The sequence below is a fragment of the Cariama cristata genome, unplaced genomic scaffold, assembly GCF_000690535.1.
Source record: "Cariama cristata isolate BGI_N322 unplaced genomic scaffold, ASM69053v1 scaffold15741, whole genome shotgun sequence".
Taxonomy (NCBI): Eukaryota; Metazoa; Chordata; class Aves; order Cariamiformes; family Cariamidae; genus Cariama; species Cariama cristata.
In genome coordinates, this window is record NW_009601155.1 from 35694 (window position 1) to 61957 (window position 26264).

General features: G+C 36.6%; 1 protein-coding gene across 1 annotated transcript in view; it reads left to right on the forward strand.

The window, feature by feature from the left end:
- Positions 1-26264, forward strand: part of EXOC2 (exocyst complex component 2) — a gene marked incomplete at its 5' end in the record, with an annotated part of 64410 nt that overhangs the window by 25183 nt on the left and 12963 nt on the right. Inside the window, 1 exon segment of the mRNA XM_009710356.1 lies at positions 1862-2003. Within this exon segment, the coding sequence (XP_009708658.1) occupies positions 1862-2003 (142 nt within the window).

Here is a 26264-nt window from a genome sequence, read left to right on the forward strand (position 1 = left end):
GACCACTGAAGCAGTTGTTTCATAGATTCTTTGAATGGATGCATGTTTGCAGGGACTTCCCACTAGAACTTGTTCTTTGTTTTTCCCACTAGCTTAAACCTAAATAGGAATGGTCTAAAGAGAGTTATTCTCCCTAATCATAAGAAATTGAACTGAAAAATGTTTTGAAACTCATTCTGGGTTTACATTTCTGTGATCCTGTGTAAGGAGAAAAAGAGTGAGATTTCTGTACATTTTTGAGTGTGGTGTTCTTTTGCAACTCTTGAGTATCAACAGGCTGTCAGGTAGATGGGAAAGAAGAAAATAGCCTTGATCTTCTCCTGGGACCAAATTCTCAGTGTCTCGTGAAAACCCTGTCTTTGGAATATAGATCCTCTTGTGACAAATTGAAGGAGGTTCATCAGATAGAAAAGCAGGAAAGTGGTAGTGTCTCTTGTTTATGAGCACCAACTTCACCATCCCAACTGTCCTGAATCTGGCAGCAACATTGACCTCAGTAATACGTCTTTTTTTCCTTGCACTATGATCTCATTCCTGAAGGTTTATCTGTCTGTCTATTCCCCACTCAAATGTTGCAGTTCCCTTTTCTCTTCGCTTAATAATATAGACATGCCAGAGGAGAACACAATTTAGAGACACCCCTGCAGTGAATAAGCTTTATCGCTTATTCTGCAGCTTGCAGCATTAAATCTTTAGAAACGAATAGTAAGGAGTTGATATTCTTCTTTTCTTTCTTTCTTCTTCTGAATTCCCGATTTGATCTAGAGACTTGCCTTCTTCCTCACTTTTAAACCCATTTGCTTCTTGGAATTATCATATATATATGAGTGTATGTATATATATGTGTGTGTGTGTGTATATGCTTTTTTCCCTAATGGTTGAGGGAAATGAGTACTAATTTAAAAACTTTGCTATTACTTAAGCTTTTACTTATAAACATAAGTACATTTAAGTAGAAGTCATGTGATATTTTCAGCATATTTTATTTGCATTTAGCATCTGTTACCATCCTTTGATACTGACTTTCTACTTTAACATTTTACGATATGCATTGTATTCCAGAATTGTTTTAGAAGCTATAATTACAGGGGGTAGCTATGTTTGATAAAACGTCTTGTATGAAATTTGAAGTTGTTTGGATACAATGATCAAACTGTGCATGCCCTTCTAGCTTGCAGTTTGCCTAGTTTGTTTGAATTACTAAAAATTGCATAGAGTGCTGTTAAAGAGAAAAATTCTGCAGATGTTGGTGAGCTGCAGCTTATACATCTGTTGTGCAGAGACACCTTGAAGTAGAGCAGGGAAGTTCACATGTACAGTTAAGAAGGCAGAGACTCCTAAATAAATCTATGTATTTTTCAAATACAGAGCAAATAGTGAGAAATTGTAATATTACAATTGTAGATAGTAAGTATTATATGAAAATCATCATGTTTCAGGATGGAAATTATTATAAGCATATTTTAAAGTATTGACAAAATTCAGTTGTTTACTTGGTGCAAGATCAAGGCCTCCTGACATGCAGAAAGAGTCATGCCATTCCACAATTACAGAGTGATCCACCTGCTTTGGCATTACTTGGACTTTTCCCAAAAATGTCTGTTGCTGTGCACAACTGAAAAAAAAATAATTACACTGGGTAGGATGAACAGATAACATGGAAGTTCCTAGGTTTTATGTATGTAATTATGAACTCAAATGTGTAAGTAATTGCTACTCTTTACCGAAAATTAAAGAAGACATGAGATAAATTTTTTGGATATGTGATTTAATTCTTGTAGTTAATGACTGTTTATTTTGTTCTTTCTTTTTTTTGTTGTTTTTTTTTTGTTTTGTTTTGTTTTGTGTTTTGTTTTTTTAGGTTAGTATGGACTAATTGAAAGAGCTGGATCAGAGACTGTTTGAAATGTACATTGAATTCAAGGCAGATCCGATAGTTGGGTCATTAGAACCTGGCATTTATGCAGGATATTTTGATTGGAAAGATTGTCTTGTTCCAGCAGGTAAATATCTGCTTATTAAACTCTGAAATTATTTTAACAGTGATTGATAGGAGCTAAAATATACTGTACAATTAAAAACTTTTTTCTAGTCTGTGTTTTTAACTTTTGACAAGTTCTTATAATAAGTTCTTTCTCACAGACTTTACTTAATTCCTAAATCAATTTTCAAATACCCCCAAATGATTAAAGCACCTTTTGTCATTGATAATCTCTTTAATACTTGTTTTTTGTGATTATTTTGCTTCATTGCTTATATATAATAGAAAGAATTATGAAAGACATCTTTGCTATTTTCTTATGAAATTCATTGAGAATGGGACTTATTCCAGAGAATCTGGCTACTTTTGTAATAGATGTAATTACAGTTCTGAAAAGGTAAAATTATGAGAAAATGCATACTGTATCAGTAGTTCAGCAAAGAACATGAAACTGTAGAAGAAGGGCAGGTATAGGTTACTTAGAATGACTGCGATGTTAGTCATTATTTAGGTGCTTTAAGAGCCTCTGTTTTAAGGAAGCATAATATAAATGAGTCTTTTTTTTTTTACGTAATGAATAGTGTGCACATCTTAACATTTAGGTCCTTTGAACATCTAATTTGTCATATCTAAAATGAATACATCTAAAGAGCTTATCACACAAATGCCTGGTTAGGCAAGTAGAAATTAGTTGCAGTAACATAGTACATGACATTTTGAAGGTGATCTTGTATTAATTTTTGGTAAATCAATGATTGACATGACAATTTGTACTTTCTTGTTTTGACTGTTTAACAGAGTTGTATATGGCAAGCTTAGTAGAAATTTTCTGTTACTTTAAAATTTGATAGGGAGGTAATTACAAGAAGCACACTTGTAATCTGTGAATCAAGAGCTGCAGTGCTTGCTCTCTGGGCCTTAGAAACACAAAGATCTTTAGGGTTTATTACTCTAGAGAAAAGTGTCTCTTCTATCTCTTGTTACTACTTTTGTGCTCAGAATATATGCTCTAGTACAGTTTATCGTGGAAATAACTTAGATTTTAGTCTTGCACATTCAAATTTATGTCTGAATAATACATAACTTCTCATCATGTTTGAAGTATGTTTTTGCTTGGCATGTTTGCATTCCTACCAGCTGACAAAGAGAAAGAAATTATTGTGTCAGCTTTTTATATGCTCATTTCTTGACCTAGTGCATTGGGATATACTTAGTAGACCTGTGTTGCCTTTAGGATTATTCTGTAGTACTTTTTCATTTAAAGGGATTTTGAATTTCTATTAGAGGTGTGCCTTAGCCTGCTTGTTGTCCAATTTATTGTTGGTTTTACATACTTTCTCTGCAACTTTTTGGCAAAACTCAAAGGGAAGATGGTAAATATTAGAGACCATTCTTCAGGGTTACATATCATAGTGTCAGCCAAGAGGTGTCAATTTGAAGTAGTTAAAAATTGTTTGGGGTTTTTTTGTTAATCCCCAAGCTAGACATTTTAAGAAGGAACGTACAGTCACTTCTTCAGGCTTCTCCACCTTGATGAACTATCTTTCTGATGGATAAATTCTGTCAAATGTACCCTGTTGTCTGCTGGTATAAAAGAGTGTCATGGTTTAACCCCAGCCGGCAACTAAGCACCACACAAACGCTCACTCACTCTCCTCCTCCCCAGTGGGATGAGGGAGAGAATGGAAAGGGTAAAAGTAACAAAACTCATGAGTTGAGATAAGAACAGTTTAATAATTGAAATAAAATTATTAATAGTAATAAATTGTAATGAAAAGGAAAATAACAGAGAGGGAGAGAAATAAACCCCAAGAAACAAGAAGTGATGCAAATGAAAAAACAGTTGCTCACTACCAACCAACTGATGCCCCGCCAGTTCCTGAGCAGTGGCCCCACGGCCAGCTGTCCCCCTAGTTTTATGTGCTGAGCATGACGTCATATGGTATGGGATATCCCTTTGGCCAGTTGGGGTCAGCTCTCCTGGCTGTGTCCCCTCCCAGCTTCTTGTGCGCCCCAGCCTACTCGCTGGCAGGGCAGCATGAGAAGCTGAGAAGTCCCTGACTTAATGTAAGCACTGTTCAACAACAACCAAAACATCAGTGTGTTATCAACATTATTCTCATCCTAAATCCAGAACACAGCACTGTACCAGCTACTGGGAAGAAAATTCACTCTATTCCAGCCGAAACCAGGACAAAGAGTAACTTAGAGTACCTTCAATTTGTCTGCTTATAGCAATGGTTAGTTGACCTTGAAAATATTTGGTGCTCTGAAAATAAAATTAGTAAGTGACTGGGAAAGCCACCCTCTTGGAGGAGTGTTGTGGTTTAACCCCAGCTGGCAGCAAAGTACTATGCAGCCACTTGCTTACTCCTCCACTATGCCCCCCCCAGTAGGGTAAAAGTAACAAAACTCATGAGTTGAGATAAGAACAGTTTAATAATTGAAATAAAATTATTAATAGTAATAAATTGTAATGAAAAGGAAAATAACAGAGAGGGAGAGAAATAAACCCCAAGAAACAAGAAGTGATGCAAATGAAAAAACAGTTGCTCACTACCAACCAACTGATGCCCCGCCAGTTCCTGAGCAGTGGCCCCACGGCCAGCTGTCCCCCTAGTTTTATGTGCTGAGCATGACGTCATATGGTATGGGATATCCCTTTGGCCAGTTGGGGTCAGCTCTCCTGGCTGTGTCCCCTCCCAGCTTCTTGTGCGCCCCAGCCTACTCGCTGGCAGGGAAGCATGAGAAGCTGAGAAGGCCCTGACTTAATGTAAGCACTGTTCAACAACAACCAAAACATCAGTGTGTTATCAACATTATTCTCATCCTAAATCCAGAACACAGCACTGTACCAGCTACTAGGAAGAAAATGAACTCTATCCCAGCTGAAACCAGGACAAGGAGGAAGATGAACTTCATTATTGAAAAGGACTGGGGGAGGGGGAGGAAATCACATCTTCATGGGGCATTTAAGAATCTGACTTTTTCCAGTATTCAATCAAAAAAAAAAAAAAATCACTCAGCAGGCATATAATTGATCTTTTCCAATAAACTAGTATTCCCAAACAACACTAAATTGTACAAGATTATAGTTGAGAAAATATATACTTACGTAATCTAAAAGATGCAGTTACTACTGCAGTAGACATACTATCTTTTCATTTTCCTCTTAGAAAAACCCAAAACAAAGCTCACCTCCAAGTAAAGCACGAGAAGTATCTACTTTATTAAGCTAAAATAGCGTACAGATATCTGGGAGTGGGTCACACTGAGTCAAACTCCGTTCACTCAAGGATTTGTTAAAGATCGACACATTGATTTGTTGGGGAAAAAATTATTTGTATAGTAGAAATTATTATCTGTTCTTCAATAATCTTTCACTGCAAAATTTTAGAGATTTGGTTTGAGTCATTTGCCTGGTTTGGATCTTGACTTTTGTAGCTTTGATTTTAAAAAAGAAAAAAAGTTGATGGCATCAGTAAGGCAAAACATTTAGGCCTCAGTTGTGTTCCTGAGTGGTACTATCAGTGATGTGTAGTGTTGCATAAATAAATTTACTTGATGTTCCTTAGTGGATACAACTATGTCTGATTGCCAAGACGTAATAGTTTGGTCTGAAGGGTTTTTTTTATGTGGTGTTTCTGTATTAGCTTTCAAATAGTACGCGTGATAGTAAAAAAGGAAATTTGACAAGAATAGTTCTTGTTTAGAAAGGAAAGAAGAGGGCAAAGAGATCAATTTGCCTATATTTAAAAGATCAGGTAAAAGGCAAATTATTTCCCTGCTGCAGTCTGAAACATTCAAGCATTCCATCTGGCGATGGAAAACTTGACCAGAGTGGGGACATGTTGATGCCACAGATATGTCTTTTGCCAAGAACATTTTGGAAAGATGTGAGTATGAAAATACTGGGGAATTGGTTAGGAATAACATTAGGAATTTTCTGAGGATGAATTTCCTGTGTTGCTAGTCCAGCCCAGAGCTTCAAAACTGCAACTGGTTTTGAACAATTGTACCAGTCAAGCACTAGCAAGTATTCCTTTCTTGATGCTCCCCCTGCTGTTACCTAGCAGAATGAAGAAGCTGGAAACCTGAATAAAATGCAGAGAACACCTGATCTGGACTATTGGGAAGATAATGCTTTTGGGTAGATGGAATTGTTCATGGGGAGGATACCAATGCTGGTAGAAAATAAGGTAACTGCAAGGAAGGAAGCAGGCTGAAACAAAAAGCATGTGATGAAGACTGGTATCAAGCAAGGAATGAAGGAGGAAGAAAGAGGAAAACCAGGACTGGATGAGCAAGGTAGAAATGTAAATTAGGGTAGGATTCAGGAGTAGAATTAACACAGAAATGGATTGCAAGGGATTATAGAAACAAGAGACAAACCTGAAGTGCAAATAAAAGGGCAGGAGAGGTCTGATACTCACTAGATCAGTGAGCTTACCAGAAGCTGCAGCGTAATTGAAGAAAGCCCCTCAATTTCACACTTTTGTCCTCTAGGGATGACAGCCTATTAATGTTAGTGATCACTTTCTTTGCACAGTTGGCAGAAGTCATAAATCTGTTACTGTATACTTACGGTACCACTACAGGCAGTGCTATGTGCTATATATAGGCAGTACCACTGAGAAACACAACAATGGCCTAAATGTTTTGCCTTGCCCGTGCTGTCAACGTTATTCCTTTTTTAGAATCAAGGCTACAAAAGTCAAAGTCTACAACATCAGCCAAATGACTCAAATCCATATAAATCTACTGATCGGAAGTTACATGAATGTATTGCCAATTCTGTTGTTGAGCCGTATAGACCAACGCAGTAGGAGAATTTTCTGGTTTCCATTCTGGTTTTTTGTTTGCTTTCTTTTCAATGTCAGTAAAAATTACATACAGAAAAAACTACACAAAGACAATCAAGTATATCCAATCTTTAAATAGTAATGTTTTTTCCCACATGGGTACACTTGACTTGCTTCATGAAATGGAGGCTGTTTTGGAGATAAAACTGGGGTTTGTATTAAATGGAGCTGTTATAGGCAAAAATGTATCCCCAGCTGTTACAGATTTTGAGAAACAAAGCATAATCTGAGAGGGGAAAAAAAGTAGAGGCAAAATCCTGTCCCTGCCTCTGCATAGTTTTCTGTGATGTTAATAACACACTTAAGAATTTTTTTATTTATCTTTAAAATGCCTTCTTTGACTCCTGTCAATTTGAACATTCATGTTTAATTTGACCACCTGGAGTCTTGTAATGTATAAAGTATTCAGAAAAATCTTGTCCAAAAACCTTGACAATCTATTTATCATTGGCAACTTTGCAGTTATCTGTAAGTACTGGGGAAAATACTTCCTTGAATTATTTAATTCATGGGGAAATAGACAGGAAAATAAAAGAATGAGAAGAACTGTAATAAATGAACAGTTCTGCAGAAGAAATTAGAATGAAATTAAGAAGCCTACCTTTTGAGCAAGCTTTGAAAAAGACATAATATTAAAGTTTTGTACCATGTTTCTGTCAGAGTGGAAAAAGCATATGCCTTGCTCGCTTAGGCCATTGTCCTGTAATTATCAGACATTTACTTATACATATGTTTTTTGTTACAGTTTTAAATACAAGGAAGGGCAAATTGTTTGCATGGGGCAAATTTTAATTTAGCCTATGTGCTAAAACTTTTATTGTTTTTCAACATACATGCTCTTTTCAATATGAAAGTTCTGAATGTCAGAAAACTTGTACACAATGTAATTATACATTTGCCCCTTTATTTTGATCTAAGGTGTGACTGCTTGTTTTAGAAGGCAGTATTATTAACTTAATTAGATTTATTGTTAATAAATAACTTTGATTTAAATTTTCATTTTAATTTCAATTTCAACTTCTGAGTCTTTACAATAAAGACTCCAATTTTAACATGCAGGAACAATGAAATCTAGTTTAGTTCTTTTTTTCTTGTTTGAAACATTGTTCTAATTTAATCTACAGTATTAACAGAATTAAAAGAGATGAAAGGAATAATGGGAAACATAATGTTAATCGGTTGCTGGGTATGTTTTTAGATTTTTTGTGTGTGTGTATACTGGTCAACCTAGTAGTTCAGACAACAAGTTTCTTTCGTTTGTGTTCATTCTTCTATCTTTAGGTAGTAGTTTGTGTTTTGTTGGGGTTTTTTAAATTCTGTTTTAAATGCATATATTTTTTCTTAGTCACCTGACAAAATTAGGCTCTCTGATCTCTTCTGGATTCTAAGCCTATAGTATTTTGGAGGGTGAACAAGGTGGTTGTGTTACTCTGAATTTGGATGGAAAAGATTTCTGTATATTGAAGTTTGTCCAGTACAAACAAAAGTAGTTGTAGTATGTGGGCATTCAGTCATTTAGATTATTAATGTGAGCTTTTGCATGCAAATGTCAAATTAATTTTAATAATGTGGTAAGTTTCATTATATTTTATTTGTTTACATATATAACAACTACGTAAATTTGAGCCTATACTAAGTGTGGATTTGTCTGCCACACAAAAAGTGGGTATTCATTTATTTTTCTGGGGAATTCAGATATGGTGGTCTCTCTTCATAAATTATTTTTTAAATGCTAGCTGCTGTGCAGTCTAGCTGACACTCACTCAAAGTTCACAGCATGCAGAGTTGCAGAGGCTAGTCTAACGATATTTTTAAAATACCTATCTTCTGTCTTTCACTGGTGTTGCCAGATATTGGGTGTTTTCTGTTTTTTTTTTTTTATGCATTTAAAATTTCACATTGCATTGAAAGTTTCAGGTGATTTCACACTTTCAGTTGAAAGTTGATTGTTTGTGTTTTTTTGATATTCATTCTGTACTTGGCATAAATTGAATATAGTACAGTTAAGTCTGAATTTTTTTCTTATTTGGCATGTTAAAGAAGCATTGTTTGAAACATTTCAAATATATCAAATGCCACTCTTACAGTAAAAGATTAAGTGTGTCAGATCTGCTAAATCAGTTTTGATATACTTGTCACATCTCCTATCTGTTGTTTGTCTAAATTAAAAATCTAATAAAAAACTTCTAATGGCAATAGCCTGATGAAAAGGTACTCAACAGTTAAAAACGAAATATCAAAAGGTATATTTAATTTGTAGTTACACAGCGACATACTTGTCAACCCTAACTTTTCTTCTTTTGTTTAATTTGGGGCACCAGCACCCTGCTTACATGAGAGATGACAAGTGCATTTACATCTTAAAAACATTTGGGTATAGTAGAATTTTTTTTTTTTTTTTGAGAAATAGGCAATTACTTTTTGACTGAAATGTGCAGAATAGTTTGGTTTGAAATCTCTGTAACCCTTTGGATTTCTTCTAACTCTTCAGATGGATGGCTTCAGAATTTAGATGTAGATGATTTTGAACTCCAGCAGATCTCAAACTATTAATGTCCTGTGTTTACAAATTTGTCTGTCTTTTGGGGATTTAGTAAGGCTAAATTCTGCTATTTTGATGCAGGGTTATAACGTGCCAGTTAGTCTTTGTATGGGAACAGGAAGAAAATAATGATGCTTTTGCAGTTCTATTACATATAAGAAATAAATGTCATATTATCAAGGAAAAAGAAAAGTGTTCTGTATTGGCAAATAAAGTTGCTAAAGAATTGTCAGTTATGCTTTTTTGTTACAAAATCTTTTTTTGTTACAAAATGCCAGTTGTTTAACTGTTTGTGACACAGTCACAGATATATTCCATTAGCTAGTTATTTTTGCCTAGCTACTGGAGTAGAAGGAGAGAGTAGAGGCTGAAGCCTTACACGTCTTACAGCCTGCACATTCTTGCATTGTATGCCGTTCTATTTCATTTTCCTGCGGTGTTTCTCAGGTTGTAGTTCAGAGTGCACCGGGGGTTCAGTGTTGGTGAGAGTGCCAACTTTAGCTACTAAAAAGGGAACTTACCTTTAACTGCTGGCAATTGCAGCAGCAAAGTGGATTATTTTTTTTTCCTGCCCCTGCCCTCCTTTCTGGTAGGTGAGTATAAAGTATAACTGGGTCTCATTTCTACATCCTAGAAGAACTGAGCTGCAACAAGCTCATCTGGGAAGGGTGAAGGCGGGGGCGGGGGGGAGAAAAGAAAAAAAAAAGCACACATAAATACAGGGCTGCACAAAAGGGAATCGGCACTTGAAGAAACAGTTGTGTATCTGTGCTGGTGTGTTGTGCCTTTGTGGAGAAACTTTTTGGAACACCACAGTGTTCTTACACACAGCACTCTTTAGGTACTCCAGTTAAAATGTGCTATTTTTCATTCAAACTAACTGCATTTGCAACATACATTAGTAAATTGATATTTTGTCATTATAGTGAGGAAATATTAACTGTATTCTGTGTCAACAATCACATTTTTATCAGGATGACTTGAATTGAACATCCTTAAATGACCTGTTCATCCAGCAAGTGTAACAATCCGTGTGTTGCACGACTGCAGTTCTTGTTTGATTTACAACACATAGTTCTTTGCAGAGTAGAATCAATCATGTACTAAAATTTCAAAGTCAAGGGTTATCATATTATAGCCCTCAAATTAATTTTGTAAAAAAATTAATTTGCTGCTTGAAATATAAGCACAAATTTCACTGCATGTTTCAAAATACCTTCATCTGTGTGACTTCATTTTAACCTCAGGTTTTTCTTCAATTTCACTTTCAGACGTTCAGGTTTCATTACATATCTCACTTCTGCCAACAGTGAGATTTCTTTAACATACTACAGTGGTATCTGAGTTATAAATATTAAGGATCATTCTAGCTGGTGAAATGGAATGGACATTGTACCCTGTCTGTCCTTGGAAACAGTTGCAAAAGATGAGGAGAAGGAACTGTTTCTCCAGCTTCCTGTAGTTTCTGCCAACAGGTTATCTTTAATTTCTGACTATTATAGAAATCCCAGTAGAAACTGTCCTGGAGAGACATTGCATTTTCCAGTTCCTACCTGCCACATACTGAGTTGCACTTGCAAATAGACTTTTATTAGATATCTTCTTGTGCTTCTTGCATGCAAGATTTTCTGCTGCTAATTTTTAATCGAGTTTCTTGTTGGCTGGTCTCAGCAGACTCTAGACTTCACATGTGCAAGTAGAAGTTCATCTGCAACTTAACTATTTTATTTCTTATGCTTCCTCTTGCTCTGCATGTGTCTGCCATCACTTACAGTTCCACTTTGTAGTGTCAAACCCCTTCCTGCGATACCTTGGGACATTTCTGTCTATTAAGCTCTGTGAATTAAACTGCAAAAAACATTTTATCATCAGTATTTTTCATTAAAAGCTGGAAAACCTGCATTCTTCTCAAATGGTGAAATTAAACGGTCAGCAAATTTGTAAATTGCCTGTTTAAAGCAGGGTGTATTTTTTTTTCCCCATCATATTATTTCCCTTTTTAAATCTTTCTCATCTGAAAATTTTGAAGACCTAAAACAAGCTTCATTTTATATTCCCTGAGGGATGGGAAGAGCCTGAGTGCAAAAGCCTTGTATCTCTAAAAAGAAGTCTTGTTGCGATTCCTTGGTCAGACTGTATCCTAATCTTTTTTTGTAGCTTGAGAATTGTGTCTGTTCATGTACCCTTTCTAAGTGATGGTATTAGAAGTCACTCTAATACCTAAATGAGACGATAGTTACTGCAACTCAAGCGGATTTACTTATCAGCAGTGTCTGACAACTCAGAAGTCTCTTCTGTTGTCTAGCTAGTTGCAGAAAGTTGTACCATACTTGTCTCCAGTTTGGCATTTCAAAGGCCAGTTTGATCTTTACCTGGGAAACTCGTCATCAGTTCAGCGTTTTCTAGTTCATACAGTGTTAGTTCGCAGTCCATCTCTGGGTGGACATGTGTTAATGTCAACAACCTTTTTTTTTTATGTTACAAGGAAATCTAAATATTTTTTTAGACCCTCAAGCACACTCTTTGAGAAACACTTAAGCTATTTTCATATTATTTAGTATTTTTATGACTGACTTTGATAATAGCATCTGATCTCTACATTGCTCAAAGAACAAGATTAATCAGGGGTTGGAATCAACGATAATGCATAGAGATGAACGAGCAAGCATCATTTTTTCCTTTTCCAGCACCCCTTATTACATGCTTGAATGACGGGATATCCAAACAAGTTTTGTACTGCCCCAAACCCTTCAATAAAATATAAGTAGTAATAAATCACGTCATCAGCAGAACAATACTCAGTGGTCTAACTTGGTATAGTGAATGCTTTCATGTTTACTTTGCATTTCATAGGCACAAATGCCATCTTAATATTTACTGTTTGATTTACTGATTACTTTGAGTGCCCCAGTGTTACTGGAATGAGGCAGGAGACAGTTTTGGAGCATTGGCAGGTTGGGTTTGCAGGTTGGATAAGTGAGTAGGGATGGATGGAAGTGTGGGAGAGGAAGAACTCGGTGATACTTCGAATGGTTTTGGAAGCCAGAACTGAAGACCAGGGAGGTGAGGGAGGTACAATACGGTCATAGTACAAAAAGCAAAAAGCTTAGAACTCCAAGTCAATAGTCCCTTGATTATAAGTAAAAAAAAACAAAAACAAACAAAAAAAACCCCAACAAAACAAAAAAACACACACACAAAAAAACCTAAAACCTTGGTTGTGAATGAGGTCTTTGAGTGGGCTCAGTGTTAGACTGTTCCTTCAATCACTACGCTTAGAAACTAGTTTTTTGTTATCTTGATAATGCTCAAGGTAGTTTCGGCGGCAGTCTTTAGTAAACTGAGGTGTAATAAAACAAGTGGAGTGGGGAGAGTAAGTCACATGGAAAGTAAAATTACCTGTAGGCCCAAACTGTGGTATCAAGTCTGTTCCAGACTCCTTAGTTAGGCTTTTTAGCTTGGGCTTACTCTCTTCCTACAAAGATTCATTTCCACAGGTGTGCTCACTGTAGATGCTTTGCTGTTTCTCACATAATATCCAGTTGGGTAAGGTTTGCTGCTAAAAGATCTTGGGACTGCTCTCTTCTCATACCCAGCAGAACTGTTTTAAAATCCATTTGACACTCTCTAGCCAGATTCCAAAAAAATGCTCTTGCATGGCTGTCAATTAGGGTATGTGTCTATATTGACAGAACTAATTTTTTACTGTACAGTATTTATCTGCTGAGAGATTAAATGTATTCTCAGGATTCTCTCTTTATTTTATATTTAAATGTATTTGCTCTGTTGGACCAGTTGTATTTTTCATATTGTATTGGCTGAGGCATACAATTGCATTTCCTGTTTCGAGGTTGTCAGTGCCACGGACAAGATCCTGTGGAAATCAAGGCATCCATTTTAAAAGTTAGGTTCAAAGCAAATCGATATGCTGTAGGAAACTGTGGGACTTTAAACTGGGCAAGAGTTTATTAGATCATACTGAGGTCATAGTCACAGTTTCAGAAGACACAGTGTGCATGGGAGCACTGTGAGGTCAAGAAGCATTTACAGATCATGATTAATATTTGGGAAACTTTAGTGTGTTGTTACCTACTCATAGGTGACGGTGGCTCTCATTTAAGGCTAATGGTTGATCTGTAGTAGAGGTTTGTCTGCTGTTGTTTGTAGTTAAGTCATAGTCCTCTAGCTCAAATTATAAAGGACCAGAGTTTTTTGTGTGTGATATTTAAATGGGAAGTCCCAAGTTAAAACTTTGCTATTGGTCTAAGTAAACTCAGAGGTATGAAAATTGCCAGACTTGTCTGTTCAGGGAGCTGCCTATATCGTTCCTATAATTCACGCTGTCATGGTTTTGTCTTGTTAACCTTTAGCACGTAGGTACTAGTTTGAAACAATCCATAACAGTGTGTGTTCTCCCCTGTGAAGGTGCTTAGTGCCTTGTGGTGGGGATTCTTCAAAGACCGTACAAAATACAGCGTTACAGTACCTCCTGTACTACCTGTGCAGATGCAGAGAATCATCTTAAAATGCCTGGGCTTTGCCCCAGACAACTCAGCAGGGGAGGTCCGAAAACCTTGATGCCCTTAGTAAACCCACTGGTCAGTTCACGTTCTTAGTTATGGTTTAAAATGTTGCAGAAGGGGTTTTATGGTCAAGCATAAAACAATACTGAACTCAAGATGAAAGAGTGATAAAAATGATTATTTTCTAATCCCTGAATGTGTGCAGTAGTTAAGGATGCTGTATTTATTACCATTTTAGAAACACTGATGAGAATATATCTCCAAGATGCACCTTGCTATTGGATAGCTAAACTAGCAGACTGGGAAAATAGCTGTCTGCTCAGTGCTTCAGTAACACTTTCTACCCAGGGGTGTGTGCAATGTTTTTAAGTTGAAAATTTTCATGTAACAAAAAGTCTCGGCTTTCTATACAAAATTTCTATACAAATTCAGCCTGGAGCATATTCTCTCTGTAGCCAAGTTATCAAGCCCTTGAACTCTTATTTTTTAAGTGGGAAAATATGATAGACTTCTAACAGTACAGCAGACCCGTTGTAATAAAAAGCATTTGATTAGCTTAAAATTTCTTTACACGATGAATAGCAATTTAAATTTAATGAAACACTTAAACTTTATTGATATGTGGATGAAATTATAGTGTTGGACTTGTTCAGTGGTTGAAGTAATTCAAAATTATTAAAAGCCTTTACTTTGAACTGTGAAAAATCTTAAGCTTTCCAGTTATTGTGGGTCGCTCCTGAGTCCAGATAGCTTCCAAATGTTAGTTTTGGACTTGAACAATTTTTAAGGATATATTGTTCAGGTCATGCAAAGACATTCTTCATTTCAAATCTATGCCCTTTTCAAAATGCTGTAGGGATTCAGTGAAACTTGGAAGTGAAAAACTATGAAATAACAACACTGGAAGCCAGTGCAAGTTCTCACCTTCACTCTAATAAATAGGATAAATATGCAGTCTCACTGAATACTGTATGTGCCTCGCAACAATTTTTGTCTAATTTTTCTCTTTTTCCTAGCAGAGTAGAGGGCAGTAAGGTTTTTTTGTTTTGGTTTGGTTCAGTTGCTGGGGTTTTTTTGAGGTGTTGGGTTTTTTTTGTTTTTATACTGCAGTAACATCTCTAAAAGCTGCTGTGGTCTGGTTCCAATTCAGTAGTCATTTAAACAGACAGATAAATAAAATTCTATGTGAAATTCAGTTTATGACATTTTTTGCCATAAATTTAAGGTTTATTCTTGTGAGTAATTATTGCTGATTTGCTGATCTACATGCATTTGACTGCAGTACATGGTGCAGTTTTAAATATGTGCATTGGTAGAAGTAAAGGACTGGCTGAAAGTCAAAATGATGACTGCCTCTTCAAGGCCATCACGAGTTACCAAGTCTGTGGGGAAGAAAACCTAGATTTTACCATAGAACTCAAATTTGAGAATTTGGTGAAATTAAGCAGAGCGTGACCTCCTACTACATCTTCCAAAGAATCCACCGCATCTGTAACCAAGGTCCCTTTCTTCAGTCAGATCTTTCCCATGACTTGATACTGCCACCATGCCTACAAAATACTGCTACCTATTAGTGTTTGCTTGTAAGCTAATACCCTGGCTTTGATTTTGTTGCCAATTTGCCAAATTCAGTTACTAAGAACAAATAAAAATTCTGTGCATCCACAAATGGTATACAAATCCATTTGGAAGAAAGTATGTAGAAGTAATAACGGCCAGTCCTGTGGTTTCTTTCAGTGTGGAGACTGACTGCTTGCATTTTTTAAGAACATTCACAGACCTTTGCAGAATCAAGTTCCAAAAGTATTGGGTTTTTTATATTATATCTGTGCCGCCTGCTTGTTACCATTGTACTTCTGATATCATTCAACAGAAATAGCAACTTAAAAAAAAAAAAAAATCATTAGTTGTACTAACAAAACTATACCGTAAAAGACAAGAAAATTGTGTATCTTATTGATGCTAGTAATCTTTTTGCTCAAAGCACCACTTTTAAAGTTTCTGACTTAAAAAACATATATATATCTTTTTAAAAGTCCGTACTCTACTTCCTTTTGCCATGTTTGCCTTTTCTTACCAAGGTATAGCTGTCTTAAGTTGCTGTAATAAACAGAGGACATGTTTCGTTGGTGACTAAGTTGGGGTGTTTTTCTGTAGCTTGAACGTTAGACAGATGCAGGACGTAACTGGACACTAAAAGTTTTTAGTGTCTATATTGTTCCAAATACTTTCTTTGTGAAATTGGTCTCTTTTGGATTGGTTGGCTTCAGTTTTCTCATTTCTTATAATAATAATATTTGAGTGACAACTGAAGTAAATTCATAAACATAGTATATCTCTAAGCTCATTCTTCATTTATGAAATTGCTGTCATTTTGCATATGACAGGCTATTATTACAGTACCAGTGACTTCAGGAATTATGAGAAGAACACACAGTTTCCTGAGTGAGTCTGTGTTTTGAGAGGTTTTAATAATTTTAGGTTTTATAAAATCATGAAAGGACACCTTCAGAGTGCTTTAAAAATGATGTGTTTGAAAGAAATAAATGAATATTCTTGCAGACTATGCTTGGTTTGTGTTAATGAAAGGAAATATTGCTTGAGGTTTTTGGATTCAACTGTTCTCGGTTTTGATAGAGATGTTGATTTTTAGTATACCTTACAATTAAAGAAGTAACTTGCTGTTCTCATTGAATTGGTCATTCTGTATCTTTATGGTACATACATCTTTTTAAATTGACGCTTCTTGCCATTACATAAATCCTCCTATATCAAGCTATCTGGAGGCAATGTGAAGGGGTTAGTCTGTGTTGCTGACTTCCACCCCCGGTGACACCACTGGATGTGTGACTGGGCATTAACCTGCACATCCGTAAAGTGAGAGAGTGTCTGGGATTGGCAAGGATCACCAAATACGATGAGTTATCACACTCAGGCTTTTGGAAACCTGTGTCAAAATCGTGAGGTAAAGGGGTACAATTGGTTTCTTTTTTACTAAGTGGCTCACTTGTGAAGAATTTGGAAAATGTTTTAGGTAAATGACCAATAGAGTACAGTACTAGAAACGATATGAGTACCAGACTTCAGAAGAACATAGGTACTAGTTTTACAAAATGATGATACTCTTAGTATGTCCACCACCCACCAGCTGCTCTGTTCCATAGCTTCTCTATTTTTCTTAAATCAGGAAAAAAAAAAAAGAGATCTTTAAAGCAGCAGAGCAGTTTCTTGGCTTCTTGGTCAGCATGCTCTAACTTTATTTCATGAGAAAACTGTTGATACACATGGCTTTTTTGAAAAAATGTCCAACATATATAAAAATACATATACACACTAAGTCTGTCCCCTCTTACGTGCAATATTGTTTCTTGCCTCAGTGTTTCTCTTGCTCACAGGCATTGGAAACTTAAGAGTGTTCTGTGGCCAGAAAAGAGCCATTAAGTTCCAACTCTGCCAAATTTCCTGGATATACATGGAAGGATCTCAATCCTGCCTTACAAACTGCTGAAATCGGTGGGAACCTAGCCATACCCTGTTGATTTTTCAGCACCTTACGTGCTGGCTACTAGCACTCTTTACTTTAACAGAAGAAAATCTTTCAACATTAAAATTATTCTTATACTGGAAATCTAGTGATAATAGAACTTACATAATGCTATGACTCTTATATGCTGAAAACTGTAGGGGGCAGAGGGAGGGAATTTGCTAAGAATTTTGATTGAGGAGAATGAAGCAGTATCTGCTTAGGAAGCCATCCTACAGCTAACGGATTGCTGGTAGAAAAAGTTCAGGTAATACTGAGGCATCCTTAGATGTATTCATTTTCATGTCAAGAAGGAGGGTTTGTTATATCTAAGAATCTCACACATAAATTTCATTCTTCAGAACCTATTTTTCCCACTCAGGAAGAACAATGGTTTTGTTTTGGATAGTATATATTGTGTTGTAGTTGGGTGAAATGTCTTTTCTCATAGTGAATTTTTTTTTATTTTCCTCAAACCAGCTACTTTAAATATCTGATGGTTGTGATTATTTAATACTGTTGAGTTTCTCCTTAAGTCAAACATATATAGACACTTGAATTCAAGGAAAAAAAGATTCAACAGCCCCAACACTGTTAATGCCGAAGTAGAAACAGTAAGGTAGTTTTTTTAAGTGCTCCTAAATCTGTAGGGCAGCACGCTGTTGGCTGTGAAGTGTTTGTATTCTTTGTCTCAAGGTTGCGTGTGTGGGTTACAGCCACATGTTGATGGGACAACTGCGTATGTAGAAGAACACTGTTTAATGTCTGTAACTGTGCCAGACAATGTTGTTAATACTTAAATGACAACAAAAAGAGAAGTTTCTATGGGTCATATATCTCAAGTAGTGGGCTCAGCCTAAGGGTCATTGTTGCATTTGTTCACAAATGGTGATTTAGGCAAGATGATACCTGTGTATGCTTAAATGAAGAGATATGGATGGCTGTAAACTCTGAAGTGAGTGGGATTTTTTTACATTGGTGCATAGGCTTTTTGTTTGGTTTAGAGGGTTTTGATTTTTTTTCTTTTGCCACTTACATTTCTTGTTACCAGATTAACAAGTTGAAATTTGGCTTATTCTGCAATAATTCAAGTAATTTGAGAGTCTTTATGGTTCAATTCTCAGTATGGTATGCAGCATCCTTTGCTCATGACGTCCAGGTCTGGTTTGGTAAAAGGTCCTTTACACTTTGTTACTGTGTTGATGGTAGAAACGAAAGTAAATCCATCTTTTAACAAAATGCTCTTGAGAAAATGCATACATAGCAAATTGGCCTTCGGTTACCTGCCTATCTTTTAACTATTAGATGCTAGCAAACATTCGTTCTTCCCAAGTGAAGCACTGTTGGGCTTCCATTTCCTGTTGTAGTCTTTCACCTTTACAGGTTTTGCTCTTTATCTTCTTAATGATAAAGCAGATTATATTCTGTCCCAAGAAGCAGTGGATTTTAATGTGTGTGGTAAAGATCAGCAAGCAGCAAGTATTTGGATTGCAGACTTCTTCAACAGTCCCTCAAATCCTTCTGGCAGTTTGGATGGAGTAGCAGAAAGTTCAAAACAGCCTCAGCAGCTTCTTTAAAAAAGATATCTTGGTCTGGGCTATGCACAAGGGCACAGAACCAGTGGTATTCTCTTGGTGTTCTCCTCTTGTAGACTGAAGTTCATGCATAGACAAAGGTATTAATGACAGTATTGGCAGTCTTGAGAGCTCTTGGTACTCCAAGCCAGCTGAAGCACAGAAACTTTCAGGTTCTTTGAACATCATGACATAATTTCTATTGCTTGAATTAAAATAGTTCAAAAACTACAAGTAACGTAAGTCTTGAAAGCCTTCATGTTTAATGTTTTTGGAAAGTATTTTTGTGGCTACTTGTGCCAAGTCCTTCAAGTGACATTCACTGTTACATCAACATAGTGTCATGGCTGAAAATAAGAGCAAGGCAACTAATTCAAAGATGCAGCACTCTGGCCTTCAGATCTCAAAATATTTAGCTAGGTTCTGACTCTTGGTGATCAGGCTCTGTCCTCCCTTGTTTCAGAACTGTGCTTTGTAAAAGCACATTCCACATAGATTACCAGTAATTTGTTCATTAAATTTCATTTATCGATAGCTATTTTTTAGGTCACTATTAGTTCTTACAACTTTTTCTCTGATTCCTAAGGCGCTGTATATTTATAATTACCACGAGCTATGCAGAGAAGAATTTCAAGGAAACATTAGTCTGATTCACAATTTAATTAGTATGGAGCTAGTAAGAACAATAGATTTATCAAAACATTTTCAGTTTTACCAAGAAAGACCTGCTAATGAGCTATTTATAGCACGCTTGTATCTATTTTTGTCAGTAGTCTAAGGACTGACTTAGGACAAACGGGTTAAAAAACAGGAAATGTGGTTAACTAAGTGGGTAATCTCTCCAGAGAGTTTCCAGTTTGCCTACACATTCACATTTTCTTCTGAATGTACTCTCAAAACAACAGCACAGTACCTTGAAATCCATCTCTGAGGGAATGTTTCCAGCAATAGCAGGAAGTGGCCTAGTGAAAAATTTTACATTATTGGTTAGATTCAAATGAGATGCTGGAGTCCCTGTCTGTAAGTGTTGGTTTTTTTTTTTTCTGCTTTAATAACATTGGAGCAGTTATATGACATTTCAGTTGGTTCAGATGTATCGTATGAATCCATAAAAGTCTGTGAATGCTGTAATTGTATCTTTGGTTCTAGACTGGTTTTAAATAATTAACTTTCCTCCAACTTTACCCTTTCTTTTACATGGGGCTGTGTTCATTTATTATGCACATATTTTAAAAAAAAAATCATGTTTGGAGGCAGTAAAACTAGTGTTAGCAATCAGACTGCATAAATCTTACAGTGAAGTAAGGAATTTGCTGAACATGGTGGTGTCCATTTAATTCTCTAAGAGACAGTGTCCATATTTCTTTTTTTGGGCAAAGGAGAAGCAATAACTAAACGAAAGCCATTCTTTGCACTGCACATTATTTGGGTTTTGACACCTACTAGCTATTAGCTTTTTAAAAATCAACTTGGAAATTATTTGTGAGTCAAAACAAGGAGGGAATATAATAAATAAAGCAGCTTAAGTGGTGGTAAAGGTTGTGACCTGGTGGAATTCTTGTATTTTTAGAGCTACTGCCGGATACAAGTGTTCTGCTCCTAGCATCCTACAAACAGTTTTCTGAAAACGTTTTTATACAGGGCAAACAACAAAGCATGATAGCAAATACATAGTACTTAGAAAGAAACAAACAGGCTTGTCTAGCTACCTTAATTTAGAAAACAGGCCACTGCTAGTACCGGTATTTGCAGCCGATTTCCTATCAACCGTCTTTGAAGGGAGAAACCTGTGTGCTGTTATAAAGAGTAGAGGTGAGGTGCTTTGTTATGTCCATGGGGAAATTCCAAGTCACATTTCTACTTTTTTTTTTACTTTTTTTTTTTTTAAACATCTGCAGGGTGTCAGGTTAGATGATATCACTGTGTGGGTGGGGGCGCTTCAGTAAAATAGCATGACATACTCATGTCCCGGTGCTGTAGTTCATGAAAGGCTCGTGACTGCAAACGAGTTAGGTTTCTGTCTATTCCACAGTTAGGAGACTATCTTGAAAGGTATAGGCTTCTTGGAAATGGAAACGCTACTTTTCTAAATGAGGTATTGCATTCACTATAGTAATTGCAAATAGTAGCTAGCTTTTAAAATTATTTTCCAGAAACATTAAATAATTTAGGGCATTTTCTAATGAGGCAAATACAGTTTGTTGTGCTAGAAACATACAAAGTTTCATACATAATGGCATTCTAATTATTTCAGCTAATTCCTACATTTGAGTTAAACAGACTGTCAGTCACATTAGATTTTCCCTGACTATAAATGTTAGATTTCTGAATTATTTTGAGGGACAACACCTTTATTCAAATGCATTTCATATAGCTTCAGGCATGCTCTTGGTCCTTATGGGTAGCAGATGCCACCTTTCATGTCATCCTGGGCGCTAAAGTCTAAATCCAAATTGCTTGTATATATTTTTTTTTTCAAATCCAAGTTACATGCTCTGAAAGAGTCAATAAATAAATTTATTCCAAATAGCTTCACAATACCAACATAATGTAAAACATTTTTTGCTATACATACTTCTGTAGTATGTATAGTAGTTCTGTAGCCTGAGCTTCTGAAATATTTTACATGTAAGCTATATTATAAGTCATGTTTATTTGGAATGCTGCATACTAAAAATAAAAATATTTTCTTGTTCATTTTGATTTTCACTTTGAGTCTGTGCTGCCTCTTGTTCATTTCTTGGGATAAGGTAGTTGATAGATGAGCTTCATCATGCTCTGGGAGGTGTCAGGCAGCCATCCCTAAGTATGGCAAGCCTAGAGCTATTCTGTATAGCTCTTAAATTAAAATTTGTGTACCAAGGCACATCTGCACACATTTTTTTTTTTGAATTCTTCTAGCAGCTTCTGCATGCAGACAGTGCTGACTACTCTGCTGACCTGCTGCGACCTCAGACAATGTTTCACTTTTTAGCGCCTCTTCCCCCTCCCACCTATTCTGTCTTACCTGTTTATATTTTTAGTTTTCAAAAAGAGATTACTTGATTTTAGTCGGAAGTTATTGGTTAGGTTAGATTGAAAAGTGAAATTCTGTGGCATGTGTCGGGCAGTCGGGCAGCTTGGTTTGTCAGGAGGCATCCCTCTAACCTTGAAATCCCCAAGTAGGCTGCAAGGGGCAGGACGGTGCTCACTTGGTGTGTTGTGTAGCACAGTCTGCCTTTCCAAGAGCTGCAGAAATACAAATAATAGGCTGCCATCCCACAGGGTATCCCGCTAGCCCATAGTACTGCTTTTGTAACATGAGTTTCATGGAGGAAAAAATGTCCTGACCACACTGGAAATCATGCTAGAATAATGGCAGTTAAAGCAGCTGTTAAATACAGCTATTGCTTCAGCTGTGATGCAGCCAGAACCTAGAAGAAATTTAGCAGTTAAAATCAGACTGTTTAAAGAAGTTACATGGCTTTGTGGATACCATTCATTAGTTTCTTTTTTAATGTGCACTGCATAGCACTGATTAACGACTTGCAGTAGATGTGTGCGGTTTTTTTCCAGCACTTTCATATAGCAGATTAAAAACTTAAAGAAGAGCTGCAGGAGCTTAACTGACATACAGTTCAAAATACTTTGTGTGTGACTTGCTGTAAAGTTTGGGACTATATATCTGAAGCTTGAAGATGAACATTTCCAATATTGATTCAGTTAAATCTGGCAATAGGGTGTAGTGTAACTGAAAAGAATATATATCAAATAATTTAAAAAGCAGGTGCCTTCCTTAGAACACAGCAGATGAAATCATAATTTTCTTCCATTTGTCCTCCTCTAAATTTACTATCAGCATAGCAAATCCAGGAACGGTCAAGTATTGGTGCTGTGCAGCTAGGTATGAAAAATACTGTTCTCTTTGGATCACAAAATTCTGTTTGTTATTATTTTTTGAGGAAAGTTTTTATTAAAAAGCGATCAGGCAAAAAAAAAGTTACTTGCATAACTCATTAATCAGAACAATAAATTGTAAAAATATTGCGTACAATTGGACGGGTTTAAAATCTGAAATTTCAGACTCCCAGGCATCAGTTTTCCTAGTTCTACCAAGTCATGTTCAAGCCTTAAGGCCAATGAATTTAGTGCTCTCTTTTCAGAGGCACTAAGAAACATTGCTGCTACCAGCAGCAGTTGCTTGCCCATGCAAGTACTGACCTCCTACAGAGGCCAGAATGCTCTCTGTTGTTTCCTAAATTGGTGGCTCTGTGCCTCCCCAAGATTCATTTCTGTTTCAGTCCCTCAGAGCTTAGGTTTCTAATAAGCCAGTAAACCCAGTTTTGAAACAGGACTGGTAGCTTGGTCAAAGTATAAAGAACCATTCATTCCTCTTTGGTGAATCCTTCTCTTTTTTTTTTTTTTTTTAAAAGCAAAGAAATAAAACCACCAAAACCAAACAGAATTAAGTGACAGCTGTCAAACTGTAGAACTTCCTGTGAATGGCTTTTCTAACTCCTCCACAGAAGAGCAGCAGCTTTTAATATTCCTGCCTGATTTTTATTTGAGTGAATTTGCCTCAGAAGTTTTTTCTTTTGACCCTTCATAGCCTCTCATCCTCATGTCTGGTGTGGTTTACTGCCGATGAGCAGAGGTACCTGCTGACACCACCTATTTTTTCTGAACAGTTATGTGCTTTTATTCTCCTCTCCTCCTTTTTGCAGAATAGGCAAGCTGAAAGACTTGTTCAGTGAGAGGCAATGACAAGGTTAGCTTCCCAGTTCCCCATCACAAATGGGGTTCCAGTCTCACAAGAGTTAAAGTATGTCAAACCCAGGATAACTGGGTTAAAATTTCCTGTGTGTTTCAGTTGTCCTAGCTGAACTTCAGTTCATTCTTTGAACTCTTGAGTCTGCGGAAGACGTACGAATGTTTGATGCTCATATGCGCCCTCTCTCTCAAGTTAATCTAGAAGGTCTGGGAACGTTTGAAGACTGGTGTTGGCTTCTGGCGCAGAAAAAGCATCCTGATGAGTTCAGTTTTACTGTGCGTGCAACTTTTGCTCTATTTGCGCATGCAAGTTTTTGTAGCCTCTCTGTGTCTTAAAATTACGCATATGATATTGCAGTTCCAGCTTTTGCATGCTTATTCAGTCACTTTGGAGGTTTCATAGTAGAACACTGTCATCTAAGTACTTGGGGGAGACATACCTCTGAGAACTACATGTGGGACAACTGCTAGCACTACACCATCTGAAGATCTCCTGAATGACTCCTGCATTGGCAAGCTAGAAATATAGTTTCTGTTACTCCTCATAACCACAAATCTTTTTCCCTTCTGCTTTTCCCATAGTTCACACAGTCATCCTTGCTACGGCTTTACGTTATTGTTAAAATTGCTTGTAAATGTAGACTTTATAACAGAGTTAATTTGGGAAAAAAAAATTAATAGGTGATGTAAACTGGAGATTAAACTTAATGGATTATCTTGTTAGATATTTCACCGGTAAAAAGTACAGTGGAGGGCCCAAAATTGGAAGGTGCTATTTTAAAGTTTGTCAGCCATTGTGATAATTGATGTCTGAAACTGTCCTTCATTTTTATGCCTTAAGTCTTCCCATCCATTTTTCTTTAGAGCAGTACTGGGGCTTTGTTAGTGGCAGCTAGAATTCCAGCAAGTCAGAGTCTTTGGTGTTAAGAATAGAGTGGGAGTGAAATGCATTTATGCTGTAACAGAATAATAACATTTTCCTGAGAGAAATTGCAAAGGCTTGTTGAGACTTTCTTTAACACATTTCTGTCAGAAGCTATGGAAAGGCATTGTATTTGTGCTTCAATATGCTAAATAAGAGGTATTTTAGACTTAAGAATGTTATGTTTCACTTGATTAGCCTAATAGTTGCAACCTACAGTTATATGGTGCATTAGCTTTCAGTGCTGTATAATAGGACTGGCAGCATGGTGTCCCAAAAACTGTAATTGCGTGGGCTGCTGAACAGTCGTAGAGAAAGCTGCACAAAAATTCTATTCTAGACAGAATTTTTTCATTTTGAAGTGAATTTCACAACAAATTCACAGCTGGACGCCACTGCTTGTATTTCCAGTGAATCATACTCCAGAGAAGTAATACTTTGCTTCAACAAAGCCTGCCACAAACAGTGCAGTGATATAAATCAGAAATTGGATATTTTTTAATTGTAATTTTTAAAAATATAGTACAGTTATTAACTATGCCTGCAAGTCCTGACATTCAGATATGTTTGGCTTTGTCTCCACATGCAAAAATGAAAATCCTTCACAAATAAGACAAAAAGAAGGCCTGAGGGGAAAAACCCTTTTTACTTACACTTTATTCGTGATAGGAAACTGACTCCCCAACAGCAGTGATTGTCACAACACCACATATTTAATAGCATAGTCAGAGCAAACCTATTACACGGTTTACCTTTAATTTCCAGCCTAAGTTTACTGATGGTCAGTTTATTTATACCATTCTTTCTTGTGCCAATATTGTTCTTCAGCTTAGCTAGTTCTCCCTCCTCTATCTGATTCCATTTACTGGCATTTTTGGAGTGCAATTGCATCTTCTTTCCGCCTTTGGTTTGTTTAGCTTGCCAAGACAAGGTCTTTTAGACTACTAGATGCTGCACTTTAAGCAACTACAGGTTCATATACACAGACTGTCTCTGAACTGCATAGCTTTGCACTTTTTGCTGAATTATCTGCTCTTAAATTGCAAAACTTGTCTAAGAAACTGAGGAAATATTTGAGCTTGTGCTGAGTCCCCTGATCCTGCAGTCGTAGCAGGACTGGACCTGCCATGAAAGGTCAGGAACACCTAATTACTGCTACTGGGATTGCAAGAAATAATCTCCTTTAAACTCTCAGTTCACCCATTTGTCCTTGTATGTGGTACAAGGATGCAAGATAAAATATGTCTGCTTATGCCCTTTCACTGAGGTTTTATTGTACAGCTGGGATGGGCCAGCAATGTGCAATACTAAGCTACTGTTGCTTCATTTTTACCATAGGTTCCATCTCAATGCCATTTAGTCAATTCATTCTGAGTTCTTCAGCTAGAAGACATAAGTGACCATATTATATCTTAGTTGTGCACCACCAGACAGTGGTATTTAACACCTGGTGCTACTGTTGCTGACATTAGTATTTCGTGCTTGTAGAAACTAACGGTACCTGGTTACAGTAACTCAGTGACTGACTCTTTAAGAAATGTGTTATGGAAGGTTTCCACATAGTTGATAGGCAACTTTTACTAGCACA